Genomic DNA, 21,063 nt, shown 5'->3' with positions numbered 1-21,063 from the left:
AGCACACAGGCCTGGTGCCCTTCATCCCCCTCCCACAGCTGCCCCCATTCTCCCCAGCACTAGGCGGGAGTGGTGCCCTAGGGCTGATGCTGCCTCCTCCAGGGACAGGTCCAAAGATCCTGGCACAGCGTGCAGGCCGCCTCAGCCCAATCCCAGCCTCAATCATGCTTCCTCCCTCCAACAACCCACACCCCTGCCCTCTGCCTCAGCACCACTGTGAGCCTTCGGGCCTCTGATCACAGCCATCCTGTGGTCTAGAAGGCACCTCTTGCTACAGCCTAACTCGCTGGCTATCAGAATGCCACATCCTCGTAAGCAGAGCTCCAGGCTGCCGCCTCCAAGAAGCCTTCCAGTATCCCTCCTGTTGGAATTACAGGCTCCTTCCTCTGTGCCCCTCAGCACTTTCCTAGTAAGCCCAGCAGAGCCCCCGCTTCATGTAGCTTTGCACAGAGTTTTGACATGTTCTAAAATACACACAAGAGCACGCACGTGCATACATGCACACACGCACACACACAGGTGCAACGGTCATCCCCCTCCTCAGAGAGTGGATGGTCACCAAGGACACGCTGGAGAGGAGGAGACAGCAGGGGACAGGGAACAGTGCCCAGCCAAGGACTGAGGTGGGGGCCACCGCCTCTTGCTCTCGCCCCTCCTCCCTGCCTCGAGGAAACAGGATGTTCTGCAAAGGGGTGAAGAACTTATGAAAACCTCAGCGTGCTTTGGGGGATTCCCTCTCTTCCCTCTCCTCTGGGTACACAGGAGGCGAGGCCGACCCATCCGAGGGTCTTGCATTGTCTTAAGGCTCCTGTGAGACTCTGCAAGGCCAAGCAGGCAGAGCTCTCCAGAGCCGACGTCAGGGTTGCATAGGGTAGATGGCTGTACCTACGGAGCACGCAGCTGTCTCGTGGACCATCGTACGGTCAGAAAGGCAAGCAGCGCACGAACGTCCCCGCAAAGGGAAGCTGCTGGGGTCCCCAGAAATAACCAGGATGACGGTGGCACCCCGTCCTGGGCCCCACCCCCAGGGGTGACCTCAAAGCCGTAGACGTCGATGACAGTGACAGTGGCCACGCTGCCTCCCTCCCTGGGGGGTGCCAGCCGCACGTTGGTTCTCCTCAGAAGCCAGGCGAAGAGCCGCGAGTACAGGGCCTTGGCCAGGGCGTCCCTGCGGGCATGGTGAGTGAGCCTCGTGCAGCAGGGCCCAGGCCTGCTCACAGCTCTCTCCTGTCCCCAGGGCCACCTGGCATTGATGGCACTTTCCACGGGCAGGGATCTCGAGACCTGGCCATAGGGCGTCTCCTGAGGGCAGAGGATGTGCATGTGGTACGTCAGGCCCAAGGTCCACACGAGTGCTCCCCAAGCCTGCGGGTGGACTGGTCAGGCCCCCGCCTCCCCAGGACCCCCGAGCTCACCGTGACCCTCCTGGTGACAGCCGCCTCCAGGCGCTCGGGCGGCACCCGCAGCAGCCGGGCTGCCGTGTGGATCTCAGCCCAGCTGGACACGACAGCCACCTCCTGTGACTCCCTCTGGACAGGCGGGAGGGAGCAGGGAGAGCTCTGCTTGCGGACTGGCTGCTTCCCATGGGGCAGGGGCAGGGCCTTGCTTTGCCTGGCAAGGGGCCCTGTTACCCAAAGGTAGATCTGGGCAGGTAGGAGCTGGCTCCGGAGTCTGAGGGCCTGAGTGTGAATCCTGACTTTACCTCTCCACTAGCTGGCGGCCCTGACAAGTCTCTTTCCTTCTCCGAGTCTCCACTGTCTTATTGTTAAAGGCGAAACAACAATTTTTATGTTATGGTGTTGCCGGGAGCAATGAATTAGAAAATATATGTAGGGAATTCCCTGGCGGTCCAGCAGTTAGGACTCTGCACGTTCACTGCCGAGGGCCCAGGTTCAATCCCTGGTCAGGGAACTAAGATCCCACAAGCTGCGCGGTGTGGCCAAAAAAAAGAAAGAAAAGAAAAGAAAAGAAAATATATGTAGAGTGATCTACACAGTGCCAGGTACATAATAGCTGCTCAATTAATGCCAATTATCCTCCTTAGGGTGGCAGTTTAGTGGGACAGGATCGGTATAGATGCAGAAGACCCCGGTTTCAGTTTTTTCATCTGTACGATGGGAGTTCACCTGCTTTCTGGGGCAGTGGTGAGGCCCTGATGGTGGCCCGGGGCTTTACTGTCTCCTACACACAAGTGTTTGGCATTGTTATTTCTGCCCTGATGATGCAAACAAGCCACCACCAATCCAGTGTCTCAGAGGGAGCTCACCTCTGAAGAGGAGAAGCAGATGTTGCCCAGCTGCAGGACAGAGGCCAGCACAGCCCAGACTGCAGTCAACTCCTCGGAGCACAAGCCCAGCACCTGCAGGGCCTTCACCAGTCCCGTGAAGTCCTGGGCATCCTCCTTGCCCTGGAGCCTGCAGGCCCGGCCCTGCAGAGCACAGCAGGGGTGAGGGGTGAGGAGTCGGGGCCTGGCCACCCGCAGCTTCCCTCTCCTCAGACCCTTCCCTGGGCAGGCCCCGTTGTCCAGCACCGAGGGGGCCTTCCCCCACCTGGTTGAGGTAGTAGTAGGTCTCTGGCCCCTGTAGGGAGAGCCGCTCCCGTTCCATGGGGTCCAGCCCCGCCAGCAGCTCATAAAAAACATGGAAGCTCCGCTCAGCCTGGGCCTCAGGGGAGAAGGACTGGCTTAGGGGGAGCAACGGCCTGGTCCTGTGCCCCAGGGGAGCAGGGACAAGTCCTGGGGAAGGCAGGCTTGGGGGCTGAGGGACCACAGCCCCTCACAGTGGCCCCTCCCTCTTTCCCACTCTGGGAGCAGCGGGCCAGGTCGTACCTGAAACACCACTCTCGAGGTCTCAAGCAGATAATGTGACACAGAAGCTCCCAGGATGACCCCTCTGTGGACACAGGACACTGAGTGAGGGGGGCCCCCGCTCAGAATGGGACCCACCGTGGGCCGGACCCAAGGGCAGCAGTCTCAGGTTCCCAATAAGGGAAAGTGATCATGGGTGACCCTGCCCACCTGGACCCCCGTCACTCACTGCTGCAGGCAGAGGCCTAAGACCTGGCCAAAGCGGCTGGCATTGGCATTGAGGACTGTCTTGGCGTGGCCAAAGCTGCTGAGCATGGGCAGCACGTCGTCCAGCTGGATGGGGGAGGGGCATTCAAGTATCCCTGGGAGCAGCAGTGGTGCCCACTGATCAGGCATCCCAGCCGAGGACACTGTGCACCTGGGAGCTCTGCTGGTCCGTGGAGGGGGTCAGTCACCCCAGCCCTCCCTGCCCCCGCAGTGGGCAATGCCTGGGGCTGCCCCGGAGGAGAAGCCAGAGGCCTGAAGACCACCCTTCTGGCCCAAAGGAGTAGGATGGTCCCCCTTGGATCCCTGGGAAATGGCGAGCTGCCCCTCACCTGACATCCTCTGCCCCTTGTCTGCTCCTGCTCCAGGCTGCTTAGGAACTGCACAATCTTTTTGGAAGCTTCTGTCTTCCCAGAGCCGCTGTGCCCACTGCAGGAGGGAGAGGCTGGCAGGGTCTCCAGGAAGGGGCACAGAGGACAACCCCATTGAGCCCGAAAGTGGGGATATGCCCACCTGGAAGTGATACCTGCCCTAAAGGAGACTCCCAGAAATGCAGAAACATAGACCTGGGGCATAGAGACCAAACAGAAAAAAGTCCCCAAGATGCCTCATTCAAGGGGCACAGCCTTAGGAAGTCCAGAGCTGTTGCCCAGCAGTGGGCCAGACAGGCAGTTTCAAATGCAGACCTCACATCCCCCCTCCTCCCGGCCTTCAGTGTGGCCTGAAGGTTCAGCCAAGCAGGGCAGCCATCACTCACCTCAGGAGGATGCAGGTGCCCTGCCCAGTGCTCTGAGACAGGCTATAGGCTGCTGCCACGATGGCAAAGACGTGTCTGGGGGAGGAGGGTGGAAGCAGAAGAGAAGGTTACCAGAGATGGGCATCCGGGGTCTCCTGGGCGTAGGCAGGTCGTGCCTGCCATGCCCTGGACCTCAGTCAATGGGACATGCTGGGGCTTCGCCACTTGGGGGTGAGCAGAGGGCTGGTGGGGCAAATTCACATACGGGGTGGTGTTAGGGGTCTTCCTAGGGCGGTAGCTGGCCAGGACCTCAGGTGAGAAGAGAGGCAGGGGCCGGTGGGGGTTCAGAGCGAGCAGGAGGGGCCCCCCAAAGGTCTGGGAGGAAAGTGGAAGGTCTCATCAGAACATGGAGGGAGCAGGGGATGCAAATAGAGTGGCGCTCTGATGCCCCCGGCCCCTCCCCGCTCTGCAGGACCCCAGAGAGGGTTCAGCACCCAGCCCAGGGAGGAGAAAGATGGAGGGGGAAGCTCCAGGGGTGCCCGGAGGGCCCTCTGATCCCTGGGGAAAGGGAATCCCAGCCCACCATCCCCTCTTGGGTCCCCCGTACATAGATTCGGCCCAGGTAAAACCTCTTCTTGAGGCACAGCAGCACGGAGCTGTCGCACACCGGCCTGTAGGGAAGCAGGGTGGAGAAGCAGGGAGTCGGGGGCAGAAGGAGATCCTGGGTTAGTGCTGCCACTGGCTGCAGAGACACTTCCACCAAGTCATGCACCCTCTCCGAGCTGGTCCATAATACAGGGGTCCGGCTGCTCAACAAGTTACCAGCGCCGTGGGCGCTACAAGCAGGACCAGGCTGCTGACCCAGAGGGAAGCTTTGTGCCAATTAGAGAAGGAAGGAGCACCTGATTCTCACCCCTCACCTGCCCCTTCCAGCCAGACGACCTTGTGTGGCAAAATCCCATGTAAGGATACAATTCATAAAAGAACGGGGGTAGGATGGGATACGATCAAGTGTGACCCAGGCATGGCAGGTTTGGGACCGCGCCCGCTCACCGCAGCCGGGCCAGGTCCTCGGTGTCTTCCAGGCCTTCCACGAGGCTCCTGCCCTCGGCGCCGGGAAAGGGTGGCGCCTCCAGGCCCGGCCCGAGGCTCAGCTCCAGGTCCTTCTCCAGCGCCTCCTCGGTCTCATCCTCCGGCTCCCATCGATCCCTCAGGAACCCGCAGGGGCTCGGGCTCCTCTCCCGCCGCAGGCGGGTCTCCAAGATGAGTCGGGGCAGCAGTGCTTCGGTGCCAAACCCAGGGTCCTCGCGGGGTTCCTCGCCCTGCGCCCAGTGCACCGCAGCCTCGGCTCCCAAGGTCTCCGGCTCCCCTTCGCTGCTGGAGCCGCTCTCGAGTGGGGGCTCGTCGGGGAGAGTCGGGCCGAGAGAGCCGTGGCGGCGCCCGGCCACCCCTTCTCCACTCACCCTGCGCCCTTCACTGTCCCCTGAAGCCCCCGCACAAAACCAAAAGTGCCCCTCCCCAGCGGGGGCTTCCGCGGACGCTTCCTCTGAGCTCTGGCTGCTCGAGGTCCTCCCTGCCCTGTGGATCCTGGGGAACATGACCGCGAACTTGGGATCTGGAGTCGGGTCCGCATCCTCAGAAGTGTCGTCGGGGGCTGGCCTTTCCGCAACCTGCGGGGAACTCGAGCCGCCACCAGGGGGAGCCCTCGGTCGCCCGCCCAGCCCAGCTACGCCCGCCAGGCTCAGCACTAGACGGCGCCTCAGCCCCGTCCCGCGGCCCCGCCCCTCGCCCGCCGCCCGCGCCTCACCCGCCCGCGGCCGGAGCCGCAGCCAGCGCAGGAGGCCCAGGCCCCGTGCCACCCGCAGGAGCCGGTCCTTGAGGCCCGAGGGGCAGGGACCCGCGGACTGGGGAGCGGGCCCTGGCGGGGGCCTAGCGCGAAGCCTGCCGAGCGCCACCAGGGCGACCAGCGGCGCTGGGTCCCCGGACCCTTCTCCTCCAGCCCCCGCTTCGCTTACGCCCTCCTCCTCTTGCACCTTCCCCACCCCTTCTCCGACCTGGGTACGCTGACCCCGGGCGGTCGAGGCCTCGGCTCTTCCGGGCTCGGGGCCCCTCGGCTCAGCCTCGGTCTGCACCCCACTGTTTCTCGCGTCCCGGGCCGGCTTGGGGTCTCGAGAAGCCCGCGAGCTCCGGGGAACGCACGCGCGGCTGCCCTCGAGGGGACTGGAGGCCGCGGCTTTACTGGCCGGGTCAGCCTCTTCGGCCTCAGTGGACCCGCTTGTCGTTCCTGGGGCTGCCCGTAGGCTCCGTCCAGGCCCGGCCCCCTCCAGACTCAAGTCTGTGGCAGTCTCGGAATCCTCGGTCTCTCCCTGGGGCCTCGCCCCCGACGATCCTTCCGGGCTCTGAGGCCTGGCGGGGGGCTTGTCACCGCCTCTGCCGTCGCTGCTCAGGCCGTCGCTGCCCGGGCGTTCTCTCGGCGCCTCCAGCGCTGACTCCGGACCGGTTTGGGTGCTTCCCGAGCCCATGTCCGTTTGCTCCGAGTTGGGCCGCCGCTCTGGGGCCCCGCCGCTCTGGCTGCCGCTCTCCAGGGCCTCGCGGGCTTCGCTGTCCGGGCAGGAGCTGGCCCCGTCTCCATCCGACGTGTCCGCATTGAGGCTGCGGGTCTCATGGCGGCCCCGCTGAACCGAGCGTCCCCGCCCTTTTCCTCTTCTCCTGCGGCGGTCGCGCCCGCGTGTCCTTCCTCCTCCGAGGAGGCTCTTCTCCTCCAGGCGCCCCCCACGGCCGTCCCCGGGCTTGTGGCTCTCCTTAGGCCCGCATCTCGGACGCCGCGCGCTGCCTCGTCTCCCCTCAGCCTCCGGCCGTCTGCAGTCGCCATTCTCCTCTACGGCCGGCTTCCTGCGGCCACCGGGGGTCTCCTGGCCCCCCGCGGTGCAGGGCTCCAAGAGTGGTCTCGCCCCGTGGGCTTTACCGCGGCCCTGTCGGCGCTCCCGGCTGGGCGCGCTGTCGGCGCTGGCCGACCCGGATTCCTGCTCCCCGGAGGTCGGCCTCCCGGGTCCCTCCGGGCGCTGGGGCGTTTTGCCCTTGCTCCTGCCCATGGTTTGTTTCCCGGCGTCTCCCTCCTCTCCTCTTCCCTAGGAGCTGGCTGCCCGCAGGTGCCCTCGGCAGCACATCACACAGGTTGCGGCTACAGGCTCAATCTACCCGCCCCCGCATCTCCCGCCTTATGCGTGAGCATCAATAATGCAGGTGTCTGCGGGTCCTGACCTCCTCGGCCAACAATAGAGTGGAGGCCGCCCAGGAAAGAGGAGCTGCAACTGCGGACAAAGGCCGTGGACAGGGCAACCGTGCCACCTGGAGTTGCTGCTAGCCAGGCCAGCCTGGCGCCACGCCAAATCGAGGGGGCCCATCCTCTGCTCCCGCCTCACTGCTTCTTCAGGAGGGGCTGAGGGGGTGCCAGAAGAACCGTCCTCCTTGTCCTGGGGTCTCTACGGGAATCCACCCTCCTCCCCTGCATTGGCAGGCAGATTCTTAACCACTGCGCCACCAGGGAAGTCCAGGTTACCCATTTCTTTTTTTTTTTTTTTTTTAATTAATTAATTAATTAATTAATTTATTTATTTATTTTTGGCTGTGTTGGGTCTTCGTTTCTGTGCGAGGGCTTTCTCCCGTTGTGGAGAGCGGGGGCCACTCTTCATCGCGGGGCGCGGGCCTCTCACTGTCGTGGCTTCTCTTGTTGAGGAGCACAGGCTCCAGACGCGCAGGCTCAGTAGTTGTGGCTCACGGGCTTAGTTGCTCCGCGGCATGTGGGATCTTCCCAGACCAGGGCTCGAACCCGTGTCCCCTGCATTGGCAGGCAGATTCTTAACCACTGCGCCACCAGGGAAGCCCCCCATTTCTTGTATTGCCTTCAAGAGCTATCCATGCAGAGAAAAGCAAGTATTCTTTTTCCCTTTGAGCACAGGTGGAAGCTTTTCTGGCTCATGGCTCTTCACTCTGCTTTTTCCAATCTAACAGATTAACCTGGAGATTTCATAATAGTACATAACTATCTTTTCTTTTCTTTTTACAACTGCATAGTAATCCAGCAAGTGAATGTGCCATAGTTTAACCAATTCTTTGTTGATAGTGTGAAAATTAATCAAGGGAAACCTTACTAAAACGGAGTCCAGAGGCCAGAAGGGGGAGCGCTTACATGCTTACCACTCCACCTGAATGCAGATCCCAAGGGAAAGAAATGTACTTTGTACTACAGCCAGCTGGAGGAAAAAAGATTTTCTCCTTGCCTGGCAACAGCTCAGCCAATGAGAAACTGTCAAACTAAGACAATGAAAAGCCACTGTACTTCAAATTCCCAATTTCCTCCAATGGTCTTTTTGTTTATAACAGCCTTTCCCAACTTCCCCTTCTCCTCTAAAAAGGTTTCCTCTCCTTTGCTTTAGCAGGGTTGTGTGTTGCTGGCCATAGTTGCTATCCTGTGTTGTAATTCTTTGCTGCTCTTGAATAAGCCTGTTTTCCTGGTAATATAACTGACTTTTTAAAATTGTTTTAGGGTAACAGACTTTTATGTCTGAAACGGATGCTGCCTTCATCTCAGCTTTTGCTTCAGTTACAAACAACATTGACACCACCTGTGTCCAAGCAGAATCAATTCCTAGAAGTAGAATTTCTGGGCCATAGGGTATGTGTATTTGTAATTTGGAGAGCTCCAAATTTTCCTCCATGGAGGTTGTATCAATTTACACTCCCACAAACAAGATAGGAGACCACCCATTTTAACATGGCACTGAGGCATGGTGTTACCTAACATTTTTGCCACTCTGAAACATGACAAAATCTCAATGTCTTTTAAGTTCATTTCTCTGTGAAAATAAGCAGCTTTCCTCCATCTTACAGCCTTTTTTTTTTTTTTTTCCTGAGACCTGTCTTTTCTCATTCTTTACCCATCTTTGTATTGATGTGGATCTGTTTCTTGATGGTTATACTGTAGTTAAACCCAGGCAGGATTCTTGAGCCCTTTTGGCTGGCCCCGGGGCAAGGCAGCTGCTGCAGGGTGGGCTCCGGGGCACCCAAGATGGAGTCCGATGAGATCTCCAGCCAGGGCCTGTGACCTGCCCCGCAGGGCTCCGTGCCCCTGCTGACCACTCACTCTGGCCTCTCCTCACCAGCAGCCCCACCCAGAATCAGAGTGGGGGAGGTAACATTCCAGACTGTGGCCCTTTCCTTGGTATGCTCTCCAGTTGGCTTGTACCTGCCTTATACCCACCTCTCTGCATATCTCCTGGAGCCAGCCTCAGACCTGGGTGGAGCTGCTGCAAGCACTCACGTTACCCAGGAGGGCCCCTCACAGCCCAGAGGCCTGGTTTGAGCAAGGAGTTGAAAGTGACTTGGCCTTTGCCAAGGAAGCAGCCTTCTAGTGAAGGAAGCAGCTGTCCCAAAGGAACACAAGCTCATGGGTAACATCAGTTACCACGTAACTCATAAAACTGGTGTCTCTGACTGTGAAAGTCTGTAAGCTGTGCTTCCCCACCACCAATACTGACCAAGGCAAAGGGCAATGAGGTTCATAGGGCTTGTTTCACCTGCAGAAAGCAGGAAGTGGGGTGATGTATTCACACAGTGGATGATTACACAGCACTATCCGCAACATACATGGGTTATTTCACAAACGAAGTGGTGAGTGAAGAAGCCAGAAAGGGTTATAGAATCACTGTATGATTCTATTTACATAAAGTACAAAAAGAGGAAACTGAGCTAGTTATAGAGTGGTGCCTGGGGTGGAGGGTGGGAGGTTGGTAGTGACTAGAAGGGTCACAAGGGAGCCTCCATGGGTGATACTGTTTGTTTAGTTTGTGGAGATATTTATCGGGTTGTACTCCTATGACTTGTGCTATTCTGTATGCGTTTTATAATTTAAAAGATAACACAGAGAAAGAACTCACTGTTTTGCCCTGGACTAATAATAATAATGTTGATGATGTGCCAGGTACTGTTCTAAGGACTACACTTAATTTTTTTTTTTTTGGCCACGCCCTGCGGCCTGTGGGATCTTAGTTCCCCAACCAGGGATTGAACCCAGGCCCTCAGCAGTGAAAGCACGGAGTCCTAACCACTGGACCGCCAGGGAATTCCCTGAATTCACTTAATTCTTGAAAGCACTCTGAGAGGTTGGTGCTGTAAGGATTCCCATTTTATGGATGATAAGACTGAGGCACACAGCTGAGTGTCAGAACTGGGATGCCAGGAATTCCCTGGCAGGCCAGTGGTTAGGACTCTGTGCTCTCACTGCTGAGGGCCTGGGTTCAATCCCTGGTTGGGGAACTAAGATCCCACAAGCTGCACAGCGCGGCCAAAAATAAATATATTATTATTTAAAAAAAAAAAAAAGAAGTGGGATGCCCACTCAGGCAGTCTGGCTCCCAAGACCTGGCAAAAGAACAGGTGTGAGGAGCTACCATCAGCTACACACGGAACTTCTGTTTGTCTGGCCCATTACAATGTGTCCTGTGAGCTCTGAGGGCAGAGGGGAGAGCTCCACACCTGTCTCCAATCTCCTACCTTCTCCCCTGCCCTCGTCTCCCTCTGGCTGATCCAGGACAGAGCTCAGATCTCACTCAGCTCGGTGGGCGTGGCCACTTCTGATCCTCTGAGTCTCAGTTCCCTTCCCAAGCTTCATTTCATTCAAACCCCCCAAAACCCTAGGAAGGGGATATGGTCTCATTTCACAAATGGGGAAACGGCTCTGAGAGGGTAAGTGGCTTAAGGACATACAGCCAGTAAGTGAGAAACTGGGGACCCAATTCAAGGGTCCCGCTATTCTTTTCCTTTAATTAATTAATTAATTAATTTATTTATTTATTTATTGGCTGCGTTGGGTCTTCGTTGTTGCACGCGGGCTTTCTCTAGTTGTGGCGAGCGGGAACTACTCTTCGTCGCGGTGCGCAGGCTTCTCATTGTCGTGGCTTCTCTTGGTGTGGAGCACGGGCTCTAGGCATGCAGGCTTCAGTAGTTTTGGCATGTGGGCTCAGTAGTTGTGGCTTGTGGGCTCTAGAGCTCAGGCTCAGTAGTTGTGGCACATGGGCTTAGTTGCTCCGCGGCATGTGGGATCTTCCCGGACCGGGGCTTGAACCCATGTCTCCTGCATTGGCAGGAGGATTCTTAGCCACCGTGCCACCAGGGAACCCCGGGCCCCGCTATTCTGCTCCATGACACTTCTGCGGGGAATTGGCTTCAGAACCAGACAGGCTTGGTCCCTCCCCCATCCCACTTCCTGGCTGTGTGATTTCCAACAACCTCCAGGGAATTCCCTTAGACAAACCTGATACCAGGGCAGAGGGGCCCCACCCCCAAGCCCAGTTCTCCCCTTTGCCTCCTCCTTCCCACTCATTCCTTCATCTGCTTTGCTCACAAGGACTGTGAACTCCTCCTCCGGTCTGTGCGAGCCCTCTTCTGACTCCACACTCCTTCCCTCTCACCCTCCTGATCCATTTCCTCCTCTCCTGGCCTCACCCACCTCACAGTAACTTTCACCTCCTTTGGTTGGGTGTTTACTGGGAGCCAGATGCTGTGGGATGTTACAGGTTCTCATTTAATCCTTTCAGTTCTCTGAGGTCGGCCCTATTATCACAGCCCATTTTGGAGATAAGTAAACAAAGGTGCAGGGGTGAGGTCATCTATCCAAGGTCACAGAGCCGGTCACAGGCAAAGCCAGTGATGGAGGGTTGGATCCGCCCGACTTTCAGATGTAGGTGAACACTAAGTCTTCCACCTCTGGATGCCGAAGGCCCTCAGATCTAAGTCTCTAGACTGGCTGCCTATAGTACGTCTCCAGGGCCTTTGGAATTGGCAGTGACTCCTCCCACTCACTCACCGGTCTATCTGGCCGCCATCCTGGTCAACTCAACCTCTCAATACCTCTGTTTCACCACTCCCATCACCTCTCCCTGGACACCCCACTTCTCCCTCGGGGCCAGCCCAGCTTCCATTAATCCCCTTTCTAGAGCACACCTATCCGTAAAAATGGTTGGTCTCACACTCCTAATATGAGAATGTTTCCTTCTGAACTGAAATATTTGAACCACCAACATAAGCTAACGCTTCAAAGCATAGTGTACTTAAGGCAAATCTCGTCCTTAATGGGTGCGGGGTAAATCCATTTTCAAACAGCCCTCTTGGTATTTTCAGGTGCGTGCGTGTGCTTGTTGTTGACTTCTTTTTTTTTTTTTTCTATAAGTTTATTTTATTTTTATAAATTTATTTATTTTTGGCTGCGTTGGGTCTTCATTGCTGCGCTCAGGCTTTCTCTACTTGTGGCAAGCAGGGGCTACTCTTCGTTGTGGTGCGCGGGCTTCTCGTTGTGGTGGCTTCTCCTGTTGCAGAGCACGGGCTCTAGGCGCGCAGGCTTCAGTAGTTGTGGCATGCGGGCTCAGTAGTTGTGGCTCATGGGCTCTAGAGTGCAGGCTCAGTAGTTGTGGTGCACACGCTTAGTTGCTCCGCGGCATGTGGGATCTTCCCGGACCAGGGCTCGAACCCGTGGCCCCTGTATTGGCAGGCGGATTCTTAACCACTGCGCCACCAGGGAAGTCCCTATTGTTGACTTCTTGTTCGAGCTGACTAGCCGGATCGTTGCGGCAGCCACAAAGCCATGGAGGTGTTGGCTCTGCCATTTTCTTCTGATTTGTTGGTGTTTGCATTATTACCGTGATCTTCAATTCTTGGTTTCTTGGCAGGAAACTTCATGTCGCTTGTCCATTAGTGTGAGGTAATTTAGCCAACTGGATAAAAGACATGGAAGCCCCCCTAAACTGGCAGTCACAAAACCATACCTGTCTCCCTAGGTGGGGAGCCCAGCTTTCTGAGTGTGATGTTCCCACTCCTTCCTTGACACCCACTTTTGGCGTAGGATCCTCTGACCCACAGACTGAGGACCCCAGTGCCAACCCAAGTTAGAAACAGCAAAGCTTAATTTCTTTTGTGATAAAAGATAAAGACATCCTGTGCATCAAACTCTAAGATATTCTCCCTGACCCTGACAGAGGGCCTCCCCCATCATTAACCCATTAACCTCGAGGTCTCATAGGAACCTGGCAACAGATCACTGAGGGAATACTGTTATCCCATTTCCCAGGAGAAACTGATGCAGAGCAGGTAAGTAATTTGCCTGAGTGGAACTCGGTTGTTGTACCTGCGGTTGAAGCTACAGTGGTCTTTAGAAGAATAAATCTCATGGAACTTCCTTGCTTAAAGCCCTCCAGATGGGACTTCCCTGGCGGTCCAGCACTTCCACTGCAGGGTGCGTGGGTTCGATCCCTGATCTGGGAACGAAGATCCCACGTGCCACGCAGCGCGGCAGAAAAAAAAAGTCCTTCAAAGGCTTCCGTTGTCTCAGGATGGAGTCCAGACTGTCTTGCAGAGGGTGCAGTTCTCCCCACCTCCCCCGCCCCCGTGGCTTCGCCTTTATCTGCCCAGCATCCTTTCTCCACTTCTTCCAGGGACAGCATTTTCTTCCTTTGGGGAGCTGTCCCTCCCACTCCTTGTGGTTCTTGGGGCTCCATCTCAGTAAGCCCCCACCATTCCTCTAAGGAGAAACAAGGGATGCTCAAGTGGTCCAAGTTCCAAAATTCAGCGACTCTTGAGCTGGACGTGCTGGGCCGGAGGGTGGGTGGGGAGGACGCTCCCACGGTGTGTCCGTCCTGGGACCTGGGCCTCAGCTCCTCCTCTGCCCCCTGAGCTAATCCGCGTCCTTCCAACAGGCCCTTTCCGCACTCAGGCCAGGGTGGATCCCTGCGGCCCATGGCGGTGTCCTTGCCCTCACGAGGCTCCTGGACTGGCCCTGGCATTTTCAGCTCATCTCCTGCCAGCCACCCTCAACTCTTCACCTGCTCTACGGCGAGCAGAGCACTTCTTCTCGTGCTGCTGCACCTCCCGCCCCCCATCCTCTGCAGAGAACAGTCTGCCCGGCCAGCTCCTGGTCACCTCTCCCGTCACACTGAATGTCACCTCCCCAGGCACATTTCTCACAAGCCCCCGGATTTCCCTCATCTTAACACTTCCTGCACTTGTAAGGACCCCACGAGGGCAGGGATCACATTGTCTTGGCCACTTCTGAACCCCAAGCACCTGGCATATAGTTGGTGCTCAGTGAAGACAGGCGAATAAAGATGTAGCCCAAGTAGAATCAAACCCCTGGCTTATGAAGACCTTAACCTCCGGGCGCTGCCCCCCACCTCAGCAGCACCCCATAGTCCTTCCCTGAAGTCCGGAAGAAGCCATCAGGCCTGAGATACTGTGTGCATCTTCCCCTCCTAACAGCAAGGAAAGGACGGCCAGGGGCAGCTAGGGGCCTCCCACTGCCCCCCACCCAGAGGTGCAGTCAGACAGACTCAATTCAGTTAACTTTTACCATTTATTCCCAAAGAGAGAAGGCATCTAGCGTTCAGACACAACCAGATACAGTTTGATCTGATTCAAATAGCTTAAAAAACAGATTCTCCTGAGCACCAGCCTGGTCCAGGGGATGGACCCAAGGGGCAAAGGCAAGGAACCAGCTAACGATCATTTCTATCTACATGGAAAATCTCTGCACAATTAAAAAATTAAAGTCGTTGGGCCAGTCCAGTGAAGAGGTAATAAGGTGTTTATTAAAAACTTTTTCACCCGGAGGCAGTTAAACATTTATAATTTAAAACCCAGCCCACTACAAAAAGGGGGGGAGACGGGGATAAAAACTGTGCAACATTGACAAAAGGACCGAGAGAGTCAAGGCCCGAGGAGGGAGAGCCCCAGGGGCCTGGGGTCCCTCCTCTCCCAAGGCCAGGAGCAGCAGCAGGGCGGGCACTGGGGGTGCCCCCGGCCCCTGCACGGCCCTCTCCAGGTGGGGCGGCGCCCCCAGGAAGAGCCGTCAGTAGTGTGTGTTCATCGTGCAGAAGGAGAGAGAGCCACGGCAACTCAGGAGCATCCTGGGTGGGACAGGGGCCTCAGTCACCCGCCTGAGCCCAGATACGGAGGTGTTCGGGCACGTGGGGGTGTGTGTCAGGGCTGGGATGGGCCTAAGGGCCTTGGGGAGCGGGGACAGGGGCTCCCGTCCCTCCTATCCTCCCCAGGAGCGTGCCCCACCCCACCGTGCGGCAGCACCTAGAGCCCCTACCTCCCCCGTTGCTGAGGCCGTACCCCACGGCCACTCGCTGGGAACGCCAATCACCACAGCTCCTGCGTGGGCAAAGACAGGGCCGTCACCGCCCACGGGGGCTGCAGACGAGGACCCTCATTCCCGGAGCTCTTCTGGAACGTCTCCCGGCACCGGGGGCGCAGCCCTGCAAACCTGAGTCACTCACCCTCGGCCCCCCTCCAGCGTGCTCTGGATCTCCTTCAGGACGCCTGCAGGGCAGGGGGCAGGGGTGGGGAGCAGAGGCGTGGTGAGGCCAGCTGGGGCTGGGCCAGACACCCCCGCTTTCTGCCCCTTCTACTGATGGGGTGAATGGGCCTGCCCCCCTTCAAGAAACTGGCCCTCGTTCCCACCCTGGCCTTCCAAGCACGCTGCCACCGCTCCCCCCCGCACATCCCTCCTGCCGGCCAGCCCACCAGCCCCTGCCCTGACTCACTCTCGTCATTGAGCAGGGCGTGCTCCATCATGGGGCTCGACGACCTCTCTGGAAGGCAGAGGCCAGGCCAGGTGAGCCTTGGGCCCTCCTCTGCCCCAGCTCCCTGCTTCTGGGGGTGGGGTTGCTGAAGCCTGAGCCCAGGACTGGAAGGGAAGCTGTTTCGACTCCCAGCCCGAACACCACCTGCTCACCTGGGATCCCCTTCCCTCCCCAGGTGTGCTCACAACGCCTCGGCCCCCCAGGCCCCTGGCCCCAGAGAGGCCTGTCTTACCCTCTCCATCACTCTGGCTCCCTGAGTTCCTGTGGAGGAGAGACAGTAAGCATCGGGGGCCACTAGGCTCCCCGTTCTGGAAAGCCCTGGTCCCGTGAAGAATGAGGTCGACTGACCAGCTTGCATAGGAGGGTGGGGCATACAAAGCGGGGCAAGGAGGCAGAGCTGGGAGGGTGGGCTGAGTTCACGGGGGAAGGGGACTCTGACCAGCCCCCAGGGGGCACCCCAGGGAGGGTGGAGTGAGGAGGGGCTGGAGCAAAGGCCACCTGCCCTTTTACCCACCTGGCTCGGCCCAAGGCCTTCTCAGGGCCCGATTTGTCGCGGAGACGGCTGTGGTTCTTCGTTTCTGCTGAATCCACCAGGCACCGGGGCTCAACCAGCCACTTGGTGGAGAGAGAGAAGCGCTCAAACTCGGAGGGTGAGATCAGGTAGAAACCTGGGGGGTGGAGAAGCCTGGCAGGTGAGGCCAGCCTGAGTCTCCCGGGCCTTGCGGCTGCGAACAGAGCTGCCCCCCCAGGGGGGGATTAGGGGCCAGAGCCTCCCAAAGTTCTCTGCCTGAGGAGCCTGGCCTTGACCGGAATACCCCCGACTGCCCTTCCCAGCGGCCCTCGCAGCACAGCAGGAGCCCCAAACGCAGCCCTGCGGACAGAGGTCCCGACGCGCCCACCGCCTGCACACCTTGGCCGTATGTGGTGAAGACGCAGGAGGCGATGCCGCTGACGTCCTCCCGGCGGATGCAGCTGTACCGCACCTGGGGCTTGAGCAGGGGCAGCGAGACCACCTGGATGTCGCCCAGGTTGGTGAGGACGGCCAGGTGGTGCTCCCCGTAGTCCTCGGCTCGACAGCTGCCGAAGCGGGCCGCGCTGACCCGCCGCACCCGCGAGCCCTCCAGGGCGGTCAGCTTCAGCTTCAGCCTGGCGCTGACCTTGGGCAGCGTGAACACCTAGGGCACAGGGCAGCCGGTCACACCCGCAGCCAGACCAGTTTGCAGAGCTTCATCCGGTCAAGCGAGGACTTCCCGCTTCCCTGCCCGACGCTGCCGCCGGGCCTGGCCCTCAGATGTGTGGTCGCGGCACTCAGACTGCGAAGACGCCAGGGCCTCTTCCTTCCCTGTGTTTTCTGTCCCTTCCCCAGACACAGGTCCTGCTTCAGTGTCCCCACCACTGACCCTGGGGCCCGGGGGCTCCATCAAGACCCCGCTTCTTTCCTGTGCCTCTGCAGCCCTCACACAGCAACTACAGACACAACTTTAAGTGAGTCCCAGCCATTGTCATTTGTGCCGGGGATTCCCGGGGGACCCCACCTCCTCCCATAAGGCACCTTGAACTGCTCCTCCGACACGACAAGCAGCTGGTGGCTTCCCTGCATGTCGGGGCTCTTTGACAGGTCGTGGGCCACTTCCAGGGGCTCGGGAAGGGGCACGCTGTGTCCGTCCAGCACCAGGATGCCCACCACGGGCGCTCGGTGCATCAGCTGGATCTCCTTGGCTGCAGGGACGGAGGTAGGCGGTGGGGCTGGTGGTTGGGCGGAGGACGAGGCTGGAGACACCATCCCGCTCCCAGCCGAGGCAGACAAGTGCTCTCCCCCTGCCCAGCACTCACCCTGCTCCGCCCGCACCGGCTCATCCATTCTCCGCTCGGCGGGGGGCACGCGCAGGGCAAAGGCGTAGACGGTACCTCCATTGGTGCCAGCCCACAGCGAGGGGCAGTGGCGGGAGCCTGCCAGGAGGCAAAGGTTTACATCTAACCCCTGGCTCTGGGGGTCAGGGGGAGCCAGGAGACCTGGCTCACTACCTGTGTGACTCCAAGGTCACGTCAGCAAACTTTCATAAACCTCAATTTCTTCCTCTGTAAAATGGAGCTGCTGTGGGCCCTGCCTACCTCCTGGGTGTAGATGGGAAAGGCTGGGAAGGCTCTCTGACAACCAAGAGCCCCATGCAGATGATCCCAAACCCAGGAGAGCTCGGCCCTCGAGATACAGCAGCAGACAGCCCTCAGCCCACCCTTGCCCTGGCAGAAGAAGAGAAACAGCCAGAGAGCTTCTAGAGGGCCTGCTGGGTACCAGCAGGCACGTGGCATGTCCCAACGCTCGCAACCACTGTAGGGGGAAGCTATCCCTCCACTTTACAGGGGGAGAAGCGAGACCCAGAAAGGCTAAGTGACACGTCCAAGGTCACACTTCTAGAGAGTGGTGGAGCCTGGATACGAAGCCAGGGCGATCAGACTCGGAGACCCAGGCACGGGAGGGAAAGGGGCGGGCGGGGGCTCCAGTCTCCCCTTGCTCACAGGGGGAACCCCTCTTAGGGGTGCACCAGCCAGCAGCCTCCGACACGCCCTCACGCCAGAGGGCCCCCCACCGCAAGCTGGCCACTTACTGTCCCTCAGGTAGGTGTCAGCGAAGTAGAGGGTCCGGACAAAGCCCGTGAAGGAGTCCTCTGCCGAGCGGGCCTCGATCTTGCGCTGCACGGGCGCCAGCTCCATGTTCTGCAGGCCAGTCCTCTCTGCCCTGCTGCTCCCCTCCTGCACCTGCAGTGGAGTGGGCCAGGCCTGAGGGTAGGCTCTGGCCTTCCTTCCCGGGGGCATCCGATTGCTCAACAGCGAGCCTTCCAGGAAGACTGGCCACAGCCCCTGCCACCACCTGCCTGGTAACACTGACTGAGGACGTGGCCCTGAGGCATTACAGTGACTGCCTTTCACACTTAGGGAAGCCGAGGCACAGAGAAGCAGTGTGACGGATCCGAGGTCACAGGGTTGGTGGGGGTCGGGGGTGGCCCAGAGCCCGTGTCTGTGGCCAAAGCAGGCGGGGCAGGGAGGGGTGGTTGGGACCTGCCGCTGGCTGCTCCGGGCTGTGCCCGGCCTCGGCCTCACCTCTCCCGGAGGGCCAGCAGGCCGCCGCTTCCTGCTGGACACCCGGCTGCGACGTATCCGGCGGAAAGACTGGCGCAGGGACTTCTTTAGGGACTTCACACGGGACAGCGGGCCCTCCAAGGCTAGCTGGTCATTGGGGTGCAGCGTGCACCTGGCGGGACGTTGGGCCATCAGCGTGGCCAGGGCCTGAGGGACCTTGCCAATCCAGGCACCCATCCCAGACCCGGGCCCCGGCCACCCCGGGAGGTCTGCTCACTTGACAAAGACCTGCCGCCGCTGCTGGTGGTCAAAGAGGCCAAAGCCGTGGCTGGTGCCGAAGGCCACGAGCCGCCACTCGGAGTGCAGGGTCAAGGAGGTGACCACAGCCGGGGGCTGGCACTGCACCAACACAAAGGGCTGGAAGCCGGGCTCGAAGTGCACGGGCCCTGGGCGGGCACACAGGCGCTCGTGCCCCTTCCAGCGGTAGCCCTCCTGGTCCTGCAGCAGGTCGGCCTCCACCTGCTCCACGGCGTGCTCCGCCTCCTCGTCATTCAGCTCCAGCACCAGCACCTGGGCGGGGCGGCAGATGGGTTGAACCACCCCCGGCACCAAGGGACAGCGGGACCTCAGGGACCCTAACGGCAGGGACAGCAAAGGACCCAAGATCCACGCCAAGGCCAAGGGTCAGAAGTACCCAACCTCTGGCTCTTAATCCTGATTTCTGGAGGAGAAAGGCCTCCCTCTAATGGGATCAGGGAACTTCTATTCACTGGGAGAAGTCAGAGCCACAGGGGCAGGTGATGCACCAGGGGGGGCGCTCAGGAAGCCGGTTCCTGGCCCTGCTGCCCCCAATACTGAGAAGGAAGCTCGTGGGCCTGGACGCTGCCCAAAGTCACCTGATCAGCCCTCCCCACTGCTCCCCACGCCCAGCCCGGCCTGCTACCTGCCCTGCTGTGCCGGCCACAGCCAGGTAGCCACTGTATTTGCAGAGGAAAATCTTCTGGATGCCCAGCCGAGGATCGTCACTGTAGGGATCGAAGGAGCCCACCTGACAAGGGAGAAGAGCTCCGTGAGGGGCCATAAGCGCTGGACCTGGCCCGTCCCCACCCTCCCTGGTTCCCAGGCTCCGGGCCTCACCTTGCGGAGGGGGGGCCACTCGTCCTCACCCTGGGCATTGAGGCTCTCGTTGGGGTCTGTGTCGGTGAGGAACACCCGTACCGTGCTGAGTTTGTAGAGCAGCCGCAAGCAGACGCCCGAGGCATCCCAGAACCGCACTGTGCCGTCCTCGTGCCTGTGGGCAGAGCCCGCCTGTCACCCGTGAGAAGGATGCCGGGCCAGAGGTGCCCGGGACTGGCACGCACACCCCCCGAGCTCTGCTCCCACCCCACACGTCCCACTAGGCAGGAGAGTACGATCAACGTCACCTACCCCGTGAGCAGCAGGTCCCTCTGGGGCGGGGCTGGGGCCAGGCTGGTGCCACCGTCAATGGGCCACTCCTGGAGGAGATGACGGAGAAGTTCATGGGCGAGCCTGGCTCTGGGCTGGGGCGGGGCTGGGGCCGGGGCCAGACCTACCATGGTGGAGAAGTGTGTGTTCTGCCGGCTGCCGGCAGCGATGATGCGCTCCCACAGCTTCAGGGGGATGTTGGAGACATGGTGGGAGCAGGTGATGGCGGAGCAGTGCAGGGAGGCCAGGTAGGGAGGCTGGACCGGCGGCCAACCAGCCGTGTGCAGGTCAATCACGACCAGCTCCTCCTCAGCCAGCACTACCAGGGCATAGGGGTCATCAAAGGCTGTGGGGACAGGCCAAGGGTCAGGGGCTGCAGGAGCCACTGGGAAGCAGTCTGTCCAGCCTGGCCCTGTAGAATCTGAGGCTCTAGGGGTGGAGCCAGGGAACCCACATTTTAAAAGCAAGCTCCAAATCCAACAATGCGTAGAAAAGAATTATATGCCACGACTAAGTGGGATTTATCCCAGGTATGCAAGGCTGCGTCAACTTTCGAAAATCAATTAACGAAACCCATTGCATCAAGAGGCTAAAAAAGAAAAATCAGGAACTCCCTGGCGGTCCAGTGGTTAGGACTCCATGCTCTCACTGCCAAGGGTCCGGGTGCAATTCCCGGTCGGGGAACTAAGATCCCACAAGCCGTGTGGTGTGGCCAAAAAAAAAAGAAAAATCACATGATCATAGCAATAGATGCAGAAAAACTATTTGACAAAACCCAACATCCATTTATGATAAAAAAAAAAAAAAACTCTCAGTAAACTAAGAATAGAGGGGAACTGCCTCAACTTTGATCATCAATGTAGAAAATCTAAAAGAATCGACCAAAAACTGGCCCTGGCTCCCAGCATGCTGTCAGGTGTGAGGAGGGAAGAAGAGGCTGAGAAAGGAGGAAAAGCATGTTCGGAGTCTCCCTCCAAAGGGCCACTGGCGAGGCTGGGAGAACACAGCCCAGGGTGTCCTGAGCAGGCCTGCCTCCCTCACCTGGAGGCCTCGGGCCTGTCAGGTCAGAGTCATCTAGGGAGGAGGCCCGCCCTCCTGGA

The 21,063-nt window shown here is 59.1% G+C and overlaps 2 protein-coding genes across 7 annotated transcripts in view; both read right to left on the bottom strand.

The window, feature by feature from the left end:
* MYO15B (myosin XVB) overlaps window positions 1-6,898 on the bottom strand; it is a 32,998-nt gene extending 26,100 nt beyond the window's left edge. Inside the window, 12 exon segments of the mRNA XM_059908403.1 lie at window positions 1,036-1,168; window positions 1,244-1,302; window positions 1,416-1,529; window positions 2,267-2,428; window positions 2,550-2,663; window positions 2,828-2,891; window positions 3,036-3,139; window positions 3,403-3,525; window positions 3,824-3,902; window positions 4,072-4,181; window positions 4,414-4,477; window positions 4,860-6,898. Coding sequence (XP_059764386.1) covers window positions 1,036-1,168; window positions 1,244-1,302; window positions 1,416-1,529; window positions 2,267-2,428; window positions 2,550-2,663; window positions 2,828-2,891; window positions 3,036-3,139; window positions 3,403-3,525; window positions 3,824-3,902; window positions 4,072-4,181; window positions 4,414-4,477; window positions 4,860-6,898 — 3,165 coding nt within the window.
* Window positions 6,899-14,418: 7,520 nt separating this feature from the next.
* LLGL2 (LLGL scribble cell polarity complex component 2) overlaps window positions 14,419-21,063 on the bottom strand; it is a 32,627-nt gene continuing 25,982 nt past the window's right edge. For 4 of the 6 annotated variants that reach the window (XM_059906511.1, XM_059906510.1, XM_059906514.1 and 1 more), the window contains 15 exons: window positions 19,946-20,309; window positions 19,655-19,808; window positions 19,461-19,565; window positions 18,795-19,087; window positions 18,539-18,689; window positions 18,046-18,196; window positions 17,273-17,389; window positions 16,992-17,158; window positions 16,350-16,614; window positions 15,954-16,107; window positions 15,672-15,700; window positions 15,401-15,448; window positions 15,134-15,176; window positions 14,947-15,008; window positions 14,419-14,758 (listed from right to left, as the gene is read on the bottom strand). In XM_059906511.1, the coding sequence (XP_059762494.1) occupies window positions 14,748-14,758; window positions 14,947-15,008; window positions 15,134-15,176; window positions 15,401-15,448; window positions 15,672-15,700; window positions 15,954-16,107; window positions 16,350-16,614; window positions 16,992-17,158; window positions 17,273-17,389; window positions 18,046-18,196; window positions 18,539-18,689; window positions 18,795-19,087; window positions 19,461-19,565; window positions 19,655-19,808; window positions 19,946-20,309 (2,114 nt within the window). In that variant the 3' untranslated portion in view covers window positions 14,419-14,747. Of the gene's footprint in view, window positions 14,759-14,946; window positions 15,009-15,133; window positions 15,177-15,400; window positions 15,544-15,671; window positions 15,701-15,953; window positions 16,108-16,349; window positions 16,615-16,991; window positions 17,159-17,272; window positions 17,390-18,045; window positions 18,197-18,538; window positions 18,690-18,794; window positions 19,088-19,460; window positions 19,566-19,654; window positions 19,809-19,945; window positions 20,310-21,063 lie in introns of those variants that run through there. The other 2 variants (XM_059906513.1, XR_009499352.1) reach the window with 2 other exon arrangements.

Source organism: Balaenoptera ricei, chromosome 20, assembly GCF_028023285.1.
Source record: "Balaenoptera ricei isolate mBalRic1 chromosome 20, mBalRic1.hap2, whole genome shotgun sequence".
Classification (NCBI taxonomy): domain Eukaryota; kingdom Metazoa; phylum Chordata; class Mammalia; order Artiodactyla; family Balaenopteridae; genus Balaenoptera; species Balaenoptera ricei.
This window is presented reverse-complemented; position numbering and strand designations above follow the sequence as displayed.